Source organism: Phocoena sinus, chromosome X (assembly GCF_008692025.1).
Source record: "Phocoena sinus isolate mPhoSin1 chromosome X, mPhoSin1.pri, whole genome shotgun sequence".
Lineage (NCBI taxonomy): Eukaryota > Metazoa > Chordata > Mammalia > Artiodactyla > Phocoenidae > Phocoena > Phocoena sinus.
In genome coordinates, this window is record NC_045784.1 from 16,529,208 (window position 1) to 16,549,661 (window position 20,454).

Consider the following 20,454-nt stretch of genomic DNA (forward strand, 5'->3'; position numbering starts at 1 on the left):
GCAGGGATGGGGGTGGCAGGAACACAGACGAAGGAGCTATTTTTATTTTTTTAAGGAGCTATTTTTGAGTGACTGGAAATAAAAGCTAAACACAGGTGTGTTCTGCACCCGTGGACATGTTCCCAAATCCACAAGAATTCTATTTTATAAATAAACTAAAAAAGAAACCATTCGGGTTGCCACATTTCATCCTAGTTTCCAGGGACACACACAAATAGTTCGGGCCTTTGTGCATTATTTCAGGAACCGAGGAGGGCGTAGAGGCACCCACTAAAGGTGTATGACTCATTTGCTAGAAAACTATATGAAGTGACAATCTAGGGCTAAAAATGAGGGCAACGTCTGCCCTATGACTCCTGCCACAGCTCATAGAAGCAGGGCAAAGGAAACCACCTTAAATGATTATAAAATGAAACCACCACCAGAATTTGGGGTAAATCAAGAACGTCTACAGCAAAAGCCATCAAATTTAGAGAAGAGCTATTTCATCTCAACTCATAATACAATAAAGAGGCATATCAAAGTGCATATTAAACAAATTGTGGCGAAACTATTCACTCTGCAATATGAAAAGCACACAGTCATCTAAATGAACTTCTGGGCGATACCTAAACTCAGAGCAAGAGTAAGACTTTTCTATAAAGCAGGGTTTGACAGACTCAGATTCCGTCCTTCCCACCCTCAGCAGGCAAAATATTTATGGCATGTTTTCTTTCCAAATTCTTGCTGAAATCTCACCCATTGTGAATTCTTACCCACTGCAAATTCTTACCTATTTTAGGTATATATATTTTTTATCACTGTTACCTACTTGATATCACAGCATTCCAGCCCCAGCTATGAACTGGGCCCAGCCACAAGAGCCCCTGCATTCCCATTTCTGAGGGCAGAGAAAGAGCAGAGATGAACTGACAATTCCTAGGATTACAGGTACCAGTGATGGACCCCTCCCTGCGAGAGGCACTTATACACAGCATCTTAGTACATCCTCACGGCTGCCCTGTGAGGTCGGCTTTAGGGTCTGTGGCCAGACCACGTGGCCGGATATCTAGCCCAATCTTACAATGAAGGAGAGAAAGTTACCAGAGCCCTTCGCTGGAACAGAGAGGTTACACGAGCAGAGGCTGTTATGGGATGATAAAAGGCAGGCGCTAGGGTGATAGGGATGCAGCAGGTGGAAGCTGGAGCTGGGGAAAGCATCCCTCCATTGGTCAGCCCAGGGCTCTCCTGTGGAGCATGCTCTGTGGAAGGTGCTGGAGAAAGGAGGAGGGATGAGGCCCTGGAGGTGCGGACCAGGGCCTGGCTCTGCCAGGGACAGAAGTGGCAGGGAGGCAGGAAGGCGGGACCCTCGGGGGCTGGCGCTGCTGGGCTTGGGGGCGGGGGCAGGGTGAGACCAGGAGGAGCAAGTGCCAAGATGGGCCACCCGGGCGCTCTGGCCTGAGCAGCACAATCAGTGTGCGAGCCCAGGGCAAGGGGCCAAGTGGACAGGGAGGGTGCCAAGTGCCCGCTTTGCGAGTGTAATCGTAATATCTGTGAGCTGCTTCACAGGTCCAAACTGCTTCTAAACACATTCAGCTGTGGGGCTGGGAAAATCAGATGCAACCCTCAGGACACTCCTGACAGCAGCCTTCCGTTCCTTTCTCCCTACTGTGTAGACAGGACCGGGAGAGAGTCCCTCTCTGACTAAATAAGCTCTTCAAGAAACTTCAATTCCTTTTATTGGACTGGACGTCAGCCTGGCAGGGAGGAATGAAATAATCAGAATGAACGTGTTCTCATCGTATATAATCAAATGACAAGGACTGGAATATAAGATGTTAAGGTAGAAATACATGTGTTCAGACAAGAGACCATCCGTGGTGGGCTTTTCTTTCCCCCAAACCTTAGTAAATGTTATTGTACATCCGGTTTTCAACTGAAAAGAGGGTGCTCCCCCAAACAAAAACAGGAAAATGAGCCCCCCCGCCATTACAAAGAGTGGCAGCTGTTTAATCCTCTGGTCGCTATGTCATCACGGGGAAAAGTGCTCTACCCCTTCCCCTGTGGTAGTAGAACCAAGCCTCTGTGCCAGTTATCAGAGTATTTTTATCATGCTTCACAGCCATTTCATGTATTTGGTTAAGGGTCTGATTTAAAATACGAAATGCACCGTGCCTAGGAAAGCATCCCGGAGGAGGCCCGCCCGCAGGACAAGGGGAAGGGTGGCAAAGAAAGAACCGCCTTGCGTCCTCAGCTGAAAAGCACGAGAAGGGCAGCGTTTCCCCTCCTCTGATTTCCGCCGGCCACATTCAACACCTACAGAGATGTACTGAAATAAGTTCATGGGAGAATATTTTACAGGTGAAAAGATGGATGAGTTCTGGGGCCATCAGCAAAGCAGGGAATAGTGTACTAGTCCAGAAAGTCACCCTAGCATTGTCCAGCACACCACTTTCGATGCAGAGGGTGAGAGCGCCAGGATTTCTCCCTAAAATAATCTGACCTTTGGCAATCTCCTTAACCTCTGGGGTCATGCATTCCCTGGCATCTATGGCTCAGGCTCTGAAAACACACAACCTCCATAGCCATTTCTTAAAGGTAACTGTCCTTGATTATAAGGTCATAAAGGGAAATCCTACTAATCACTTAAGGACACACTCGGGGCCGTGGGATGGGGGATGGGCAACACCATGGTCCCTTGCCTCTCAGTAACGGCCAGAGACAACAGGACCCAGGGCCTGCTTCCCACCTTAAGCCCCTGTTCTCTCTCCCCTTTCCCTGCACCCTCCACCCTGTCAATGCTGTCCAGCCCCGCATGAACACAGGCAGCCATGTGATCCCCCAGTCACGCCCGTGCTAAGAGAATTCCACATTGCTTGCCACTTACCTGGATACAAGACTAAAAGCACCTTATACATCCTAAAGACTGCTCAGCTTTTTGTTGTAGTCAACCATCACAAAAACCCTATACTTCAGAGAAAAGGCCATATATTCCAGGAATTACTTAAATAATGGATCTTTCAACCACCCACTTGGTGAGTACCGTTGCATGAAAGCATACACGGCACATGGTCCAGGCCCTGTTAAGCTGCGTCACTTCACACAGATGTAGCCTAAAATCACTGTCTGTAGTGATAATAAAATCATCCGAGCTTCTCAGCCCCAGCAAGACGGGCAAGACTCTCTCAGGCGCGCTACCTGTCGTTGATCTGTACAGTAAACATTCTTTAAGCCTTTTCTGCCTGTGATGTACGACTTCGCCTTTTGGAAGCCCCTCCTTGGACACCTCATGGCACAGAGCTTTGCAGCCAGGGCTGCTGTGGAGGGCGGGCTCTCTGACCAAGCAGGCCGTCTTCCGCCTTCCGGGTTAGCCCTTCTGGGACAGGGCCATGCAAATCTGCAGCTGGCTCCAAGGCAAACGGAATCTACTGGAGTTTCAAGTTCATTCATTCACCTGGCTACATGTGGCTTAGCCTGATTGAGAGGAAAGACGTAAGATTCTTCCTTGGGAATGCAGGATCATGAAAATTAACTGCTTCAAGGGTTAAAATATAAGCGCGTACTATCCAGTCAACACCTCAAAGTGGTTCATAGCTTAGAAGGCAGGAGGGAACCTTTGTTTACCTTATTGATGAGAGTGACTATATCTCCTTCTTTGATTGTCAATTCATCGTCGTTCTGTGCCTCATATGGAAATATTACTTTGCAGTAATCCTTGGCTGTAAGAAGAAAAGAAAACACAACCCTTAAAATGCTTTATCTAATAAGCTGGTCCAGGAGGAGATGTTACATTAACTTCAGAGAAAAGCACGCTTAACAGAAAGAGCACAACTACTGTGTAAAGAAAGAAGGGTCACCCTCGGAAAACTATCCAAGATTGCTCATTTTTGGTTCACGCATATTTATTCTCATTTTTCCCTCAAAAATCATGTGACATCATGAAAGCAATTAACTGCTTTGCTTCTCTCAGGCAGAAAAGCAAAAAAGGTTTCCTTGGTCTCAGAAAATAAATGTGTATTTTTGAATACTCTTTATTTTACATACCTTTTTTTTTTTTTTTTTTTTTTTTTTTTTGCGGTACGCGGGCCTCTCACTGCTGTGGCCTCTCCCGTTGCGGAGCACAGGCTCCGGACGCGCAGGCCCAGCGGCCATGGCTCACGGGCCTAGCCGCTCCGCGGCATGTGGGATCTTCCTGGACCGGGGCACGAACCCGCGTCCCCTGCATCGGCAGGCGGACCCTCAACCACTGCGCCACCAGGGAAGCCCTTTTTTTTTTTTTTTTTTTTTTTGTTGTGGTACGCGGGCCCCTCACCGTTGTGGCCTCTCCCGTTGCGGAGCACAGGCTCCGGACGCGCAGGCTCAGCGGCCATGGCTCACGGGCCCAGCCGCTCTGCAGCATGTGGGATCCTCCCGGACCGGGGCACGAACCCATGTCCCCTGCATCGGCAGGCAGACTCTCAACCACTGTGCCACCAGGGAAGCCCTACATACCATTTTTTAAAAAGATATTCACCATGTATTTCTTCTTTAGGTCTTTTTTAAAAAAATTAATTTATTTTTATATTTATTTTTGGCTGTGTTGGGTCTTTGTTTCTGTGCGAGGGCTTTCTCTAGTTGCGGCAAGCGGGGGCCACTCTTCATTGTGGTGCACAGGCCTCTCACTATCGCGGCCTCTCTTGTTGCGGAGCACGGGCTTAAGACGCGCAGGCTCAGTAGTTGTGGCTCACGGGCCCAGCCGCTCCGTGGCATTTACATACCATTTTATATATTCTTCAGGTGAATGCATAAGTAGACATAATCTACAAAGAGCAAAAAACTTAAGTTTTGCCCTCACTGTCTTCCACACATCACTGAATCAGAAACAGGGTATCTGTATGTTACAAAGCTGACACGGCACTCAAAACAATGAGAAAGACTCCATTACGGTCCATCTTAAGAGACAGATGTCAATGGAGTTGTATGTGAACATGTGTCAACCACAAATGGCCAACAAATACTGACCAAATGCTCTTCGCACGCGTGTCGGGGGGAGAACTTTTCAAATATGTCCCATGGTCTCTCTGTGGGAACCTGCCTACTCAGGAACCTACGACTGTTCGTCAGCAAGGAAATGCACCAGCTTTCACCAAAGAGAGAAAAACACTAAGGCCACTCAAAAGCCACTCAAATATGCCCTGAATTATATGCTTTTGAAAGGCTACCTGATATTAAAACCTTCTCTATGTACACAAAGGCACCTGTTTAGAAGACACTGAAAACATTTGTAAGGTATTTGGGAAACTAAGACTTAGAGAATAGGTCTAATGACACAGGACAGAAGGTGGAAAGAAAAATTCAAGAGAATTAGTGTCTACCTGGACAGGTATTTATTAGTCCGCCTCAAAGTCAACAACCCTAATGGCTTTGAATGGCGTTAAATATTGCCCAACGATTAGGCCATTCCTGCAGACAGATTACAGCCTAGAGCCATATGCATAAGTATCAATTACAGTGTTCCTAGAATAATTTTTATCACTAGAATGTGGGATTCTTTTTATTATGGTTAATGTCACATCAATCAAAGAGTGATATATAAAATCAATGCAATAAAAAGTCTATAATACAGACACACTGTGGTCTAGCGTTGGGATATGACAGAGAACAGGGAGGGGAGGAGAGACGAAAGGGGAGAGGGAAAGAGAGGGACTTACTCTGTCCAATGCTTTTGCTTTCTGTCCAATGGCTTGAAGATATCAGTTACACCCCCTATCCTAGTGCTGGAAACCTTCTGTCTTAGGTACTCTGGGAAGCTGATGCCTTTTGCTCCTTAACTCATCCTAAGAGGCACTAGTTCTAAATCCCATCAATACCAATCCGCCCATATATTCCTAAGCCCACATAGTTCCATCCCTCTTAAATTCGTTACAGCAAACCTCCCAAACTCTGAATTGGCCCAAATGTTCTAAAGGGAGGGAAAAAGTTAAGCATCTTTAAATTGGATAATGACAACTCCTTACCAATTTTCCAACTGACTGTGCTAGTGAAATATGACTACCCAACCTCAAAACTTACAGCAACACTGAAATAAATACAGTATTATTGAAGAACTGCCCTGCAGAGTCCTGGCTTTAAGAATAATTTGTTGGATCAAAATCATGGAAACGTTTTACACAGAAGATAAGACATCCATGGCCAACAAAGAAGAGGAACAAGTCATGTTTTTATTCCTTTCCATCAAAAAAAGTCAATTACATAGAGAATGGACTTGAGGACGTGGGGAGGGGGAAGGGTAAGCTGGGACGAAGTGAGAGAGTGGCATGGACATATATACACTACCAAATGTAAAACCGATAGCTAGTGGGAAGCAGCCGCACAGCACAGGGAGATCAGCTCGGTGCTTTGTGACCACCTAGAGGGGTGGGATAGGGAGGGTGGGAGGGAGGGTGATGCAAGAGGGAAGAGATATGGGGACATATGTATATGTATAACTGATTCAGTTTGTTATGAAGCATAAACTAACACACCATTGTAAAGCAATTATACTCCAATAAAGGTGTTTAAAAAAAAAAGTCAATTAAGTGTGGTAGACATTGTTGGTTAACTTCCCGGCCACCATTCCCCATTCCCTTCCCAGTTCATAGAATTCTAATTTGCTCAGGCATTGTACTCAGGAATAGGGAACACTCCACAGCCCTAGGGATGAGTCAAGTACGTCTAGGCAAATAATATTTTTTATAATCATTTTAAAAATTGAAGTATAGTTAATTTACAATGTTGTGGTAGTTTCAGGTAGACAGCAAAGCGATTCAGGTACACACGCGCGCACACACACACACTCGTTTTCAGATTCTTTTCCCATATAGGTTATTACAAGATATTGAACATAGCTCCCTGTGCTATGGAGTAGGCCCTTGTTGGTTATCTATGTTATATGTAGTAGGGTGTATATGTTAATCCCAAACTCCCAATTTATCTCCCCCACCCCCACCATCCCCTTTCACAACCATAAGTTTGTTTTCTATGTGTCTATTTCTGTTTTGTAAATAAGTTCATTTGTACCATTTTTTTAGATTCCACATATAAGTGATATCATATGATATTTGTCTTTGTCTCACCTACTTCACTTAATATGACAATCTCTAGGTCCATCCATGTTGCTGCAAATGGCATTATTTCATTTCTTTTATGGCTGAGTAATATTTCATTGTACATATGTGCCACATCTTCTTTATCCATTCCTCTGTCGATGGACATTTAGGTTGCTTCCATGTCTTGGCTATTGTAAAGAGTGCTGCTATGAACACTGGCGCACACATATCTTTTCGAATTAAGAGTTTTCTTCTGATATATGCCCAAGAGTGAGATTGCAGGATCATACGGTAACTCTATTTTTAGTGTTTTAAGGAACCCCCATACTGTTCTCCATAGTGGCTGTATCAATTTATATTCCCACCAACAGTGTAGGAGGGTTCCCTTTTCTCCACACCCTCTCCAGCATTTATTGTTTGTAGATTTTTTTGATGATGGCCATTCTGACTGGTGTGAGGTGATACCTCATTGTAGTTTTGATTTGCATTTCTCTAATAATTAGTGATATTGAGCATCTTTTCATGTGCCTGTTGGCCATCTGTATGTCTTCTTTGGAGAAATGGCAAATTTAGGTCTTCTTAGGCAAATAATGTTAATTTCTCTCCCCTTTGTTGGTGATTGGTTGAGGCGTGAGCATGTGATCCACTTCCAGCCAATGAGACGTGAGAGGAAATGTGCTGGGGGGGGCAGTTAGATTTTGTTCCCAGATAAAAAAAGATACATGAGGAAAACAGTTGCCCCTGCCTTTTTGCTTTTAACACTGTTTCATCCTTGTTGGAAGATAGTACACAGTTTGGTGCTGTTGCAGCCACATTTCACCCATGAAAGGAAAGCCAAAAAAATCAAAGAGGAGGTGACCCTAAGCCCTGACATTGTTGAGATGTCTGTTGAATTAACCAACTTCAGGGCACCTGTCTCTGGATCTCCTGTTATCTGACTTAATATAACTCTGTTGCTTATCATTACTTTGTGGTCAGGTAGGCATTTATCACTCAAAGCCGGCCTGACATGAAGGTTCCCTGACATGAAGGAACTCAGTAGAAGAAAGAGGACACTTCCAGTAACCTCCTCTGAAACACTTCACTATAATCTGCCTCCCCCACCAAATCTTCTTGCGACGTATCTTTGTCATTCCCTTTTCCCCCAACCCTTCCCTTGCTACCTTAAGACCTGGCCTCCTAGTAGGAGGTTCATAAATGACTATGGAATTGACTTGTAACCAACATAGAAAACATTTACAAGAAAGTACTAACATGCCTTTAAAATGTTTCACAGGGCCATTTTGTTTTATGCCCACAGTTTTCCTATAAGCTAAAGGAGGGTAGGTGTCCCTCTGTCTTTTTAAAAAAAACAGCTTTAATGATGTATGATTTATATACTATAAAATTCACATATTTTAGTTGTACAGTTTGAAGAGTTTTAATACATTTATATAGTTGTGTGGCCATCACCATAACCCAGTGTTAGAACACTTCCACCATGTAGCTCTGCTGTTTTATATGTGAGGCCTTAGACACAAAACTACGAATTTTAGATAAAAGGAGGAGATAAAGGTGCCAGTGGCTACCATCAACTACCTCTCTCTGCAAAGCAGGTTCCCATGCCATACCTCGCCCCTCTTTGTATCCCCAGAACCTGACACAGCTCCCACTCAATGTTTCTTGATCATTCTCTAGCAACACCTAAAAAGTAGAGGAAAATCTGTGGGAGAGCAAAGTAGGAAGAGAAGATTCTGGGCTAGAAGTCAGGAGAGTCAAGACTGGGTTTGGTCCCCCCGATCTTTCCCAAGCACACAACCTGAGGCAATCACACCATAGCTCTGGACCTCATGTCCTCACGTGTAAAAGTGAGGCCGGCCAAGGAGCGCCAACAGGAGAGTTTGGTTAACTTTAGCAGGACACTTTCAGCAAATTTAAACTTATTCCAGAGGTCCAGTATAAAACAACTAAAAACAGAGCTGTCTGGTTAAATTAGAGAGTGGGGCTGGTCCATCTCCCACCCAGGTCCCCAGAAACATCCCAGTGAAATGCTGGAGGCGTCAAGGAGCACACTGGGCTATACCTTCGTCCTCGCCGGCTCTGACAGTTCAGAGCTCTGGTCATGAGCACCGTAACTCAGAACACTCCTGACCAAATATGGCAACCCTTCGCCTCACATGTTAAGTTATTATGATATATTTGAAAATAAGAATTTGTTTTTACTTCTGAAGCATTCGGGCCCTAATTCAGCAGTATTGGAAAATAAGAACATTATGTTGGTTTGGATGTTCCAATGGTTTTAAGATACTCAAAAAAAAATTCAAATGCAAAAAACTTTATGAACTCTGAAAATACGATTTTAACTTTATAGTATATGGAACGAAGATGTTCCCCACTTTAATTCAAACATTTATTGAGTCACCACCATGAAAAAGATACTGTCAGTTCCTGGGCCTGTGATATACAGGTCAGTCCAACCACGCCCTCCCACCCTCGCACGGAAGTGACAACCTAGTGCCTGGAGAAAGGCGAGGGGAGAAGAACGACAGTAAGAAAAGACAAGTACACGAATAAGCATCAACTCACTATGACTGAATATTGTCATGGTGTTTCAGAGAAAGGCAAGACTGCATGCAGGAGAGAGATCACAAAAGAGGAGGCATTTGATATGTCTTGAAAGAAGAGTATAATTCCAAATCCTTTTTGAACGTGCGAAGATTATAAATTTTAAATGAATAGCAGACAGAGGTAGAGAGGAAAGGACTGAAGCTAATTTTTGGAGGCAGTCATTTTCCATCTATTCGTCAATTAGATGGATTTAATTAGTCCAAGATCAAACAGGAATGAATACACACAGACACATAAAGAAATAAAGGCACAATTTATCCAGTAATTAAGATGATTTTGCCTCTATTTTTTCTTTAGAAAGATTTAAAAATACTAATAAATTAGCGTAAGACTGAAACCTTAAGTCAGTTCTTAAGCTTTTTTGTCTTAGAGTCAGTCCCTTAAGAATCTGATAAAAAAGCAATGACTCTGTCTTTCCAGAAAAAGGAAAACAAAAACGTAGACACGTTCAAAGGTGCAGAGAAAATGTGGTGTACAAAATCAGATTCAGAACCCTGAATCTCTTGCCCAGTTCCCAATCAAGAGACCCTTACTAAGTGATGATTGGCATTCAAATTTTAAGATACACCAAGAAGTCCAGTCATAATTCACACCACCTCCAAAAAAAACACAAAAAACAAAAAACCCATTATGTCAATCTCTAAATTTCTAGAAATTTACATGAGATTAAAAACAGATTGTTCACAGAATTGAAATCACATGACCACATCCGATGACACCCTTCAGCTGGCTTTATAATCTACTCATACAACAAACAAACAAACTTAAGAAAATACCCTCACCTTAAAAAAAAAAAAAGCAGAAGAAACAGAATAAACATATCAGCAAAGAGAACATATAAACACACACCAAGAAAATAACATTCAATTTAGAACAATTCTCTGGGCTCAATTTAGGACATGAAGATCAAAACCCCATGTGTCACAAAGTCTGGTAGGAAGCCTTCCAGAGCTTTCAGCAGGGATGGAAAGTACCAGGTCATGCCTGGAATTGAAAATTTTCTTTTCCTTTGGGACACCAGAACAAACACATCAAGCTCAGTGGTGTCTACTTTCACCAACATCAAAATCTGAAAATTCTTTCATGAAACTGACAAATATTATCAGAGACCCTACTGGTTCATAAGCCCTTATCCAGAAGCCCTGGGGACAGAATTTTTCAGATTTTAGAAAGGAAATACATTGCACATGCCATATAATATGTAACATCCCCAGCTGGAGTCTGGGGCTGCACCCAACCATCAAATACATTAAAATTTTGCAGCAAATGGATGATTCGTCACCCCGAGTGGGATAAATAAAGACTATACCTAAATGCTCATTAGTCCAGGACAAGTTTGCTCACCCAAGGGGTGATAAAACCTTTTGGTTTTCGGGAGCTTTTTGTATTTTGTAATTGCAGTAAGGGTGTTGACATCTATCATGTTCTGGGGAAAAGAGAATAAGTTAAATAAGACTAGTTATCTGGTTCCCAGGGAGCTTACAATCAAGGAGAGGAAATAAGGCATGTATACACAGAGCTCTGGACAAGGCAGCAGTGAGGAGAGAATGAGAGTGATGTGTTTGCCTTAAAGCCTCAGAGATTCCAAAATGGGGAAACTACTTCCCAAAGGAGAGACTCAGGGTCCCTTCTGGGAAGAGCAAAACGGCACTGGCCCCTGCCTGGACAATGTTCTAGGACTTTAACCAGAGGAGGAAGAGGAGGGGTGTTTCTCAACCATCCCCGATGACAAGAATGATGTAGGGCACCTGTTTCTTCTATGCCTGCCCAGATCCCTTCCCTAGGGATTCTGAGGTGGGACCAGGAATCCAGCAGCTCAACCAGCACCATGTCCCCCAACCCCGGGTGATTCTCATCAGCAGGGATGCTTAAGAAACACGAGTCTAGGTTAGTGGTCCTCATGCTTGAGTGGGCATTGGCATCAGGTGGAGGACGTGTACAAACAGAAACCCCAGGGTTTCCGATTCCATAGGGCTGGAGCAGGGCCTGGGGATTTGCATCTCTAACAAGTCCCCAGGGGATGCTGACGCTGCTGGTCTGGGGATCACACTGATCTAGCCATGGCTATTAGCAAAATGTCAATGCCAGGAAGGAACAAAACAACCGTGGGGACCTGGAGGGTGGGCCAGCGTGGCGGCATGCCGGGGCTGTCTGTGCTGTATGAGAGATTTAAGTGAGAAATGCAGTTCTGCGTCAGTCTGAGGATCCAGGGCTCGTGGGGAGGGGTGAGATGAATACATTTGTTCAATAAATATTAACTAAGCGTCCAGTGTGCGCCCGGCAGCAGAGATATAGGAGTGCCCTCCTGGGGCGTACGACAGTCTACACCAGTGGTGTGCAACTGCTGTGACTTGGCTTCCCAGGAGACACTGGCAATGCCTGGAGACATTTATGGTTGTCACAACCTGGGGGGAGGCAGTAATAAGTATAACTGACATCTAGCGGGTAGAGGCCAGGGAGCTGCTAAACATCCTACAATGGACACAGGACAGCACCCCAACAAAGAATGATCTGGTCCAAATGTTAATAGGGCCAATGTGGAGAAAGCCTGGTCTCTACCTAAACTCAGACAGGGAAACAAAACACAATGCATTCGTCACTACATTGTCAACTCCAGTCTTCACAAAACGCCTTCCTCCACAAGAAAGCTGACTGTGACCCCTCTGGTCTTGGATGTTGCTGGGAATATGACTTGCAAATTATTTCACAGCTATGAGTTATGCCACTTTCTATTCTCTCACTTTAAAAAGAGAAAACAATCTTTTTTTAAAGAAATCAAAATCTGACAAGCAAGGGAAGTCTTCCTGTTCTCTAGTATGGGGTAGATCATGGCTCGTCTCAATGGCACCTTCTCCTGCTCAGATGGGGAGAAGCGCTGAGTCTTTGGAAGGAAGGAAATCCACCAGGATAGCAGAAAGGGAGCTCACTTTTTTACTGCAAGCGGGCTGTATTTGAAATCCAGGTCATCTGCAGCATGGGTAGGCTGGGCACCCTCGCAGAAGGACCCCTCACTCTGAATCCAGACAGCAAGGTCTGTGCTGGGGGCACTCGATGAAAGGTGCATCCTAGGGACAGCGGGAACCTGAGACACCGAGCCTGGGGGCTTTAGTACATAACAGGTGCGGGAGGCGCTAAAGGGCTGGGTAGGAAACATGCTTCGTATTGGATGTGCCCAAATTCCCAGGTCTGAGGGTGAGTGAGCTTTGGAGAAGATAAGTGAGCAAAAAACACCTATCCTGGCAAAATAGATTAAAAGAGTTCCTAGGTAAGGCTGATAAAAATCCCAACATAAGGGAGTTGACCCTTTTTTCTCCTATTCAAACATGTGGTGACAAAGCAAAAATTAGCTCAGACTGAGAAAGTAAAAATCTGCAAATGCGGATACAAACGCAGATAGAGCCAGCTGCAAAATGAACCGGAAATAGCATTTCTCCCAAGCACACACACTATAGCTGGAAAGGGTCCTAACAACCCTTCTCTGAGCGACGACTGCTTTCTTGCTCTCTGAGAAAGTCTGTCCTCTAAGACCACAGACTATCAGAAACTTTGCTTTTTTATACTGTATTAGTAAGAATGAAATGTTTCACGCTTGGCTGAAAGAAACAAGTCACTGTGAAACAGAGAAGCCTTGAATCCCCACACAAGTGCAGGGCCTTATGTAAGGGGTTCTGGACACAGCCCTGCACGTCTATCTTAACTTGGTGGTGGTCCAGCTCACAGAGAGACCCGATGTGGCCCGACTCACACAGCCCTGTTTTGCTTGGGGCCTATCAAAACACTGCTGCTTCGTTTACATTTCACTCACTTCCATTTCTCCTCCAAATCTGTAACTGCTCAGTTTTCTTTTGTTTGGTGCGATGCTCCACAGGTCCTCCTGGGCAGTCTCCTCGTTGCAATGAGCCCATAAACTTGACTTTGTCAGACTAGCCTAGTTTGTCCCTGGCGCTCTTGGGCTGACTGGCCTGGGACAGTGGCTACAAAGAACAAGGGTCTGTCAAGCCCCACAGAGCAACCACTGGCGACCCTCCGGAAATCTGAAATAAGCTCGAGGGTCAACAAACGTGTTCTTTTCTTCCCGGTGACTGTGAACTTGGGAAAGGAGACCCGTGGCTTCTACACTGCTTTTACAAGACTCTGTTAGATAGAGAGTCTGGTAAATTGAAACCATTTCTAATTCTCCATCTGCCCAACCACCACTGTTGCCAGTGCCCACTGAGTCCATGGCACTTTTCCGGACTGGATGGTGGGGATGTCAGGTAGAAGACACAGCCCCCTCCACGAGGGATCAATGATAGCCACAAGGCACTATGTGTCACCATCACAGGGGACAACTCCTAAGAAGCAAGTCAAGGGACAAAGTGATCAGAAAGGTGGTACAAGTGTCTGGTGATAATGTGAGGGGAGGTTAAACAGAGAAAGTTTAGCCCTTGCCCCCCAGCCACCATTTATTCAGAAGCCTGACCTGCCTTTGTACAAATTCTGTCAAGGACTATTTTTTCCCCAACCCACCTGCTCAACTGGTCCTCTGAATCTCTAAGACTGAACTGTTTGTTCAAGAAGATGCTAAATAATCATTTCTCTGGGCTATTTCTCTATCCCACCGAGGCCACAAATCATCTGCATCAACTGTAGTAAGAAAGAGGGGAACTCCAGATGTGGCGAGCTGGAAATACCTCAGAGCACTTCATTTATGAATATTTAAACAGTTTTCCTCTTGTTATGAAAATTACGGCAACCTGCTCCTCAGCCCACATTTCCGATGAATTTCAGTATCATAAAAGCTTCACTGGGGGAGGGGAGATGATGTTAGTTGTTTAAATAAATCCTGATCAGCTGAGTTTCACTTTCCCTCAGAAGATATCAATCCACACGAACATTTTTTGAATCATCATAACTTACTCGTGACGTGAGCTTGTATTTGAGCGCACTAAGGAGACAGCTATGTGGGAAGGGGCTTCTCTCCTCTGTACCGCTGGGCAAGTTTCGTTATGGGTGTGACTTCCATCCAGAAGGAAGGAGGCTGTGTTGTTCCCAAGCTCCGAGTCATTTCTAAAAGTGGGTCAGCACTCTCTGTCCTTCCACCTGAACTTGGGTGTTGCATCAAAATCCAGAAGCAGCGAAAGGTTCCAAATGGAAGGGGCTTTCTAGTGAACTAGGGTGCCTCGTGGAAATCGTGGGAGAACAATTACCCCAGAATTTGCTCTTTACAATGAAAGCCAGAGAGTGTGTGAGGCGTGAGATTAGACTGCAGCAATTCTTACTCTGGGTCCATGAAAACACATCTGTCAATAAATATCTCTCAAGTCTTCACTGACAGAGATAATTCTTCCCGACCTACCACCTGCTTACACACATATTTATATCCATGGCATCTTTGCCAAATGACATCTTCTCATATTCCTAACTCAGTCGTTCGCATCTTCCTTTTGTCTCTCCCATCGGCTGTTCAATTCTTTGAATGCAGAAAGCTTTCACTCTGAATTGTAAAGCTTTCGGAATTAAATCAGAGAGTGAAGATGCTGGGAGAAACCTGAGGGCTTCACTCTAGTACAACCCTCTGACTTCACAGACAAGGCAGACCACGAAGAGCACAAGGCCAGAGAAATAAAATTATTTGCCCAAGGTCACACAGCTAGCTAATAAGAGAGCTAGTCCTGGAATCTGTGCTTCCTAACTCTTAGCCAAAACACACCACCCAGCCCTGTAAAACCACTCTTTATTAACAACTCATCCCCGCTCTGTGATGCATCTAGAGATGGACGTAGTTAATAGATACTTGTAGGAGTGAAAAAGGCTTGGGCTAGACTCCCACATGCTCAAGGGAGCTGAGCGTGATGAACTGTGTTAAAATCCAGGCCCAGGAAGCCCATCTTAGATCCCAGAGTTACTTTCAAACTATGCTGTCCAATATGGTGGCCCCCTAGGCACATGTGGCTATTGGGCACTCAAAATGTGGCTAGGCCAAGTTGAGAGGTGGCATATGTGGAAAATACACGCTGGGTTGTGAAGACTCATATGAAAAGAGAATGAAAATATCTCATTTAATAATTTTATATGGGTTACATGTTGAAGGGATAATATTTTCGATATACCGAGTTAAATAAAATATATTTAAATTAAGTTCACCTGTTTCCTTCTTTTTTTTTAAACCTGTTTCTTTTCTGGCTACCAGAAAGTGTAAAATCTTGTATGTGGTTCACATAGTATTTCTACTGGCCAGCTCTGCTCTAAAACACCTTCCATCCACACCACCTAATCCTGCCAAAAAAGACTTGAGTCTCCTGCCTGCAGACATTACAGAGGGTAAAAAAAATATATCACGGATGTGCGCTTATCCTAAGGTCAGTTCTTGAGGCCAGAGGATTGATTAGTCACCTAAGCATGCCCTGCAGACTGTCCTGTTTTGTGCCACAACCTTACAAGTGACACTCAGGTACCCCCTGCTTAGTCTCCCCCCAGAGCCACTCACCGGTCACCCAAGGTACTATTTACTCTGCAGAGAGAGGAACAATCTATAGGGAATTTCTCTTTCACTTCTCTTGAAACTCTTTTCCATTAAAAAAATTTCTCTGTTTCTCAGATTATTATTTCCGCAAACAAGAGTGAGGTTGGTGAAGGCCACTGGTTGTCACATGTCACGAGGACAGCCTGTCCCAGGGACTCCATTCCAGTTACGTTGGAGGTTTGATGCGTCTTTCCCTTCTCCTGCCCACCCCCCACTCCAGCCATCCCAGCAATCTTGCCTAGTAACCTGGATCATTTATAAACCTGTCAACAGCCAGAACTACAAAATGAGTAGTTCAATGGAAGGAAGGATAGGCTACTGTCCAACAACAGGAAATGTTATCAGAAGTGGTTTAACTGTGAATTCTTGAAAAAAAAATTTCAGGCCGCTTCAAGAATCTTGAAGGTTTTACTGTCTAAAGGTAGGTTTAAGCATGCAAAACCTACAACCCGCATGAGTAACTGCGGGGCCAGTTTGGCTTTGGGAACATCTAGAAGCTCAGAACCCTTCCTGAAGGGTGGGCCCTCGACCAGGAGCACCAAAGCACCTGGGAATTTGTTAGCAAAGCAAAATTTCAGGCCCCACCCCAGACCTGCTGACTCCGAAATTCTGGAGGTGAGGCCCAGCTCCCCAGGTGATTCTGGGACACACTCGAGTTTGAGAACTGCTGGATCAGAGCCTTAGACTGGTGCGCTTCCCCCCGTTAGCCACAGTCTGATTGTACCGTTAACAGACTGAAGGCATGCAACCTCATCCGAACCTTAAACATCAAGACAGAGCTCTAGCGGCTGCATCTATAACATCCATGAACGTATTTATCTAAGCCACCATTTTGGGCTTGGCAAGTCCCGTAAATTCATTTTTTAATGCCTAAGGCAGTATCCCTTATTTGCTCTCAAAACTACCTGTTTTGCACTGCAAAAGGAGCTCCTGGTATATTTTTCTGCAACGAAAAGAATAAATCTATGCTTGCTCTTATATTAGTCATAATTACATATGTATGATATATCTTCTCTCAACCTTTGGCTTTCCAAACTAGATTAGTAGTCTGTCCACATTATCCTCATAAGGAAATCTGAAGCTGGAAAAAAAAAGGTTAAAATCCCTAGAAGGAACTGAAGCACTTATTTATGACTAGAGCATGTTCAGAACGTTCCAATTATTGGAAGAATGACTAAAGGAATTGGAGAGTTGCCAGATTTAGCAAATACAAACACAGGATGCCCAGTTACATCTGAATTTCAGATAAACAGCCAATATTGCATGGGACATACTAAAAACAAAAAAAAATTATTCATTGTTTATCTGAAATTCAAATGTAAGTGGGCATTCTGTATTATCTGGCTACTCTCGAATGGGGAATACTGACCTGTGGGAAGCTTTGGGGGAGACAACTGTCCTCAAATACTTAAAGGACTGTTAGGAGAACAATGGGCTAATATCAATATAGACCCAGAGACTAGAACCCATGGGTAAAAATTACAGGAAGAGCATATCCGGCTCAACAGAAGAAAGACATTTGTAACTATAGGAATTCAAGTAGAGATGTGCTGAGGAGAGTAGCAGGAAAGTCATCATTTGGGAGTGTCTGTTGAGTGGTTAGGCTAAAAGATAAAGCCTCTTTGATTTGAAGGCCTATGAATCCCTAAATTGCTTGAGTTGCCATCGTCTAGAATCTTCCTGCTTCGTGAACTACGCAAACTGCTCTGGGTATACACAGATAAGCCCTGGCTCTGCAACGTGGGTGAGAAACAAATGGCAAGAAAGCATCCTGGACCTCCTTGGTGGCGCAGTGGTTAAGAACCCGCCTGCCAATGTAGGAGACACGGGTTCGAGCCCTGGACCGGGAAAATCCCACATGCCATGGAGCAACGAAGCCCATGCGCCACAATTACTGAGCCTGCGCTCTAGACCCCATGAGCCACAACTACTGAAGCCTGTGCACATAGAGCCCGTGCTCTGCAACAAGAGAAGCCACTGCAATGAGAAGCCCGCGCATCACAATGAAGAGTAGCCCCCGCTCGCTGCAACTAAAGAAAGCCCACGCGCAGCAACGCAGCCACAAATAAATAAATAAACAAACAAATAAATTAATTTTTTTAAAAAAGCATCTTGTTCCATCGAGGAACTTGTGCCCATCCTACTGGTAGAGCCTAATGAAACACATTGGTGTGCACTTTTTCCCCATGTGCTTTAAAAAAGCCATTAAGATTATGTAAGGATTTTTCAAAAGCGTTTCAATGATTATAAAATCCTTCACTGCTTTCAAACATAAAACAGATACACAAGGAAACTCACCCTTTGTCCTGCTGTCCATTTCTGTTTTTGACGAGTCTGGAGTTGCTGCAGTCGGAGGTAACTTCTTGCCAATAGTCTGAGGGGAAAAAAGATGATCTTTACTCATCAAGATGATTCTCTCCATCAAGCAAAGGAATAAAAAAGATCAAGATCATGATGACGAAATGCTCCCAACTGGTCCTAAAAGCCTCATACTTAAGTTTTGGTATTGCTCTCTGTATTGGCTGCCATTCTTCCATTAGGCCTGGACCTCAGTGACAGATAGGTGGGAAAACCAAGCTAAAAAGGCTTTGTCCTTGTAGGCACTCCATATCTCTTATTCCCATTCTTCCTTGGTTCTTTTTTTTTTTTGCAGTACGTGGGCCTCTCACCGTAGTGGCCTCTCCCATCGCGGAGCACAGGCTCTGGACGCGCAGGCTCAGCGGCCATGGCTTACAGGCCCAGCAGCTCCGCGGCATGTGGGATCTTCCCGGACCGGGGCACAAACCCGTGTCCCCTGCATCGGCAGGCGGACTCTCAACCACTGCGCCACCAGGGAAGCCCTCTTCCTTGGTTCTTATTAGAAGGTTGATTACTTTCAGCAGAGAAAACAGGGACATTTCCCCTCAGTTTATGAGAAGCTGACTCAATCTATGGCCCAGAGGAGGTGTTCAAAGTGTCTGCAGCTTGGAAGGAAGGGCAGGAAGAGGGAAGGCACAAAAAGACAGAAAGAAGGAAGGGATGGAAGGATAGAAGGCCAGAAGGACAGACAGATGATGGGCAGGTGGAAGGACAGGCAGAAGTCAGAGTGTCCAGGGCAACTGTGCCTTGTCGTGTCTCCTTCTAGCCATCTAAAAGCCAACTTGCTCCAAAGGTGGAACAAGCAGGGCCAGCAGCTCCCTTCCTTCCCACCAGCCTTTCAACCCTCCAGGGCTTTGAAAAAGGCCAATGCTGCAGACCCGAGGCAGCTATTTAGTAGTTAAAAAAAAAAGTCTGTTTTGAGTTCATTTTCTTCCTTTCATTCATAACTAATTCTATTATCATCCATTATTTATGAACCATCCACAGAAAAGACTGGATATTGTCTCTAACTAAAGATATTCCCCCAAACACAGGCAACTCAGCGGCTCAAAGCAACAAAAATGAAAAACGAGACGAGCAGCAAAATGATGGTTCCAAAGGTGAGGTCTGTCCCCCCTCCTGTCCTTGGACATCACGTTTGTGTGATGGTGATTAACGCCCGAGGAAAACGTCGACTGATACCAGGGAAACAGCTCTCAGAACCAAGCAGCTGCGTGAACCTCCCCAACAATGAGGAGTTTCCCCAGTGAGAATTTCGGCCACTGGGAAAACCAAACATATCTCCTCCTTGAACACATGAAGGGGAATGAACTGCATAATTGACATGCTGGCTCGGTGGAATTTTTCTTCAAATACGACTGATTCACCACAGTTTTTAATTTGAACAAGTTCTTCATGCTTCAAATGTTGAAACTAACATTAAATATGAATAAATCACAGAAAGAGTGTAAGATAAATCTAATCCTCAGCCCTTAGTGAATTTTTAAAAACATTTGTGACAGAAAGCCTTTACATTTTACACGGTGACATTTTTATTTAGTGCTGCAGGGCTTTCTATATTGGATAAAAAATGAAACCCCAAATACTATGCCGCTCCTCAACCGCCACTAAATACTCAAGCTAATAACACTGTGATTCCGAGGAAACATCAAGGAGGAAAGAAGCTTGTTGTTATCTGGCCATAAGGTCACATTTGATGAAAAACTGTTCTGAGAATCATCTTGAAAAATCAGGAATTGACAGTAAAAACAGATGCACTCAGTGTCATTCGCATTCCTGCTCACACTTCCAACAGCATCTCCATCACTCTCTTTGTTTTCCCCTTTTGTGGACCAGAATAAACCATCGCTGCTGTTAACACATTAGGAAGAAGAAAACAAAAACGATTCATCCTTTAGTTGTTGCTGACAGTAGAGAGAGGAAAATACAGCGGTAAGA

General features: G+C 44.4%; 1 protein-coding gene across 7 annotated transcripts in view; it reads right to left on the reverse strand.

The window, feature by feature from the left end:
* The window catches only part of SH3KBP1 (SH3 domain containing kinase binding protein 1), a 346,613-nt gene that overhangs the window by 90,534 nt on the left and 235,625 nt on the right, over nucleotides 1-20,454 (reverse strand). For all 7 annotated transcript variants that reach the window (XM_032618709.1, XM_032618713.1, XM_032618712.1 and 4 more), the window contains 2 exons: nucleotides 18,457-18,532; nucleotides 3,604-3,698 (listed from right to left, as the gene is read on the reverse strand). In XM_032618709.1, coding sequence (XP_032474600.1) covers nucleotides 3,604-3,698; nucleotides 18,457-18,532 — 171 coding nt within the window. The remainder of the gene's footprint in view (nucleotides 1-3,603; nucleotides 3,699-18,456; nucleotides 18,533-20,454) is intronic.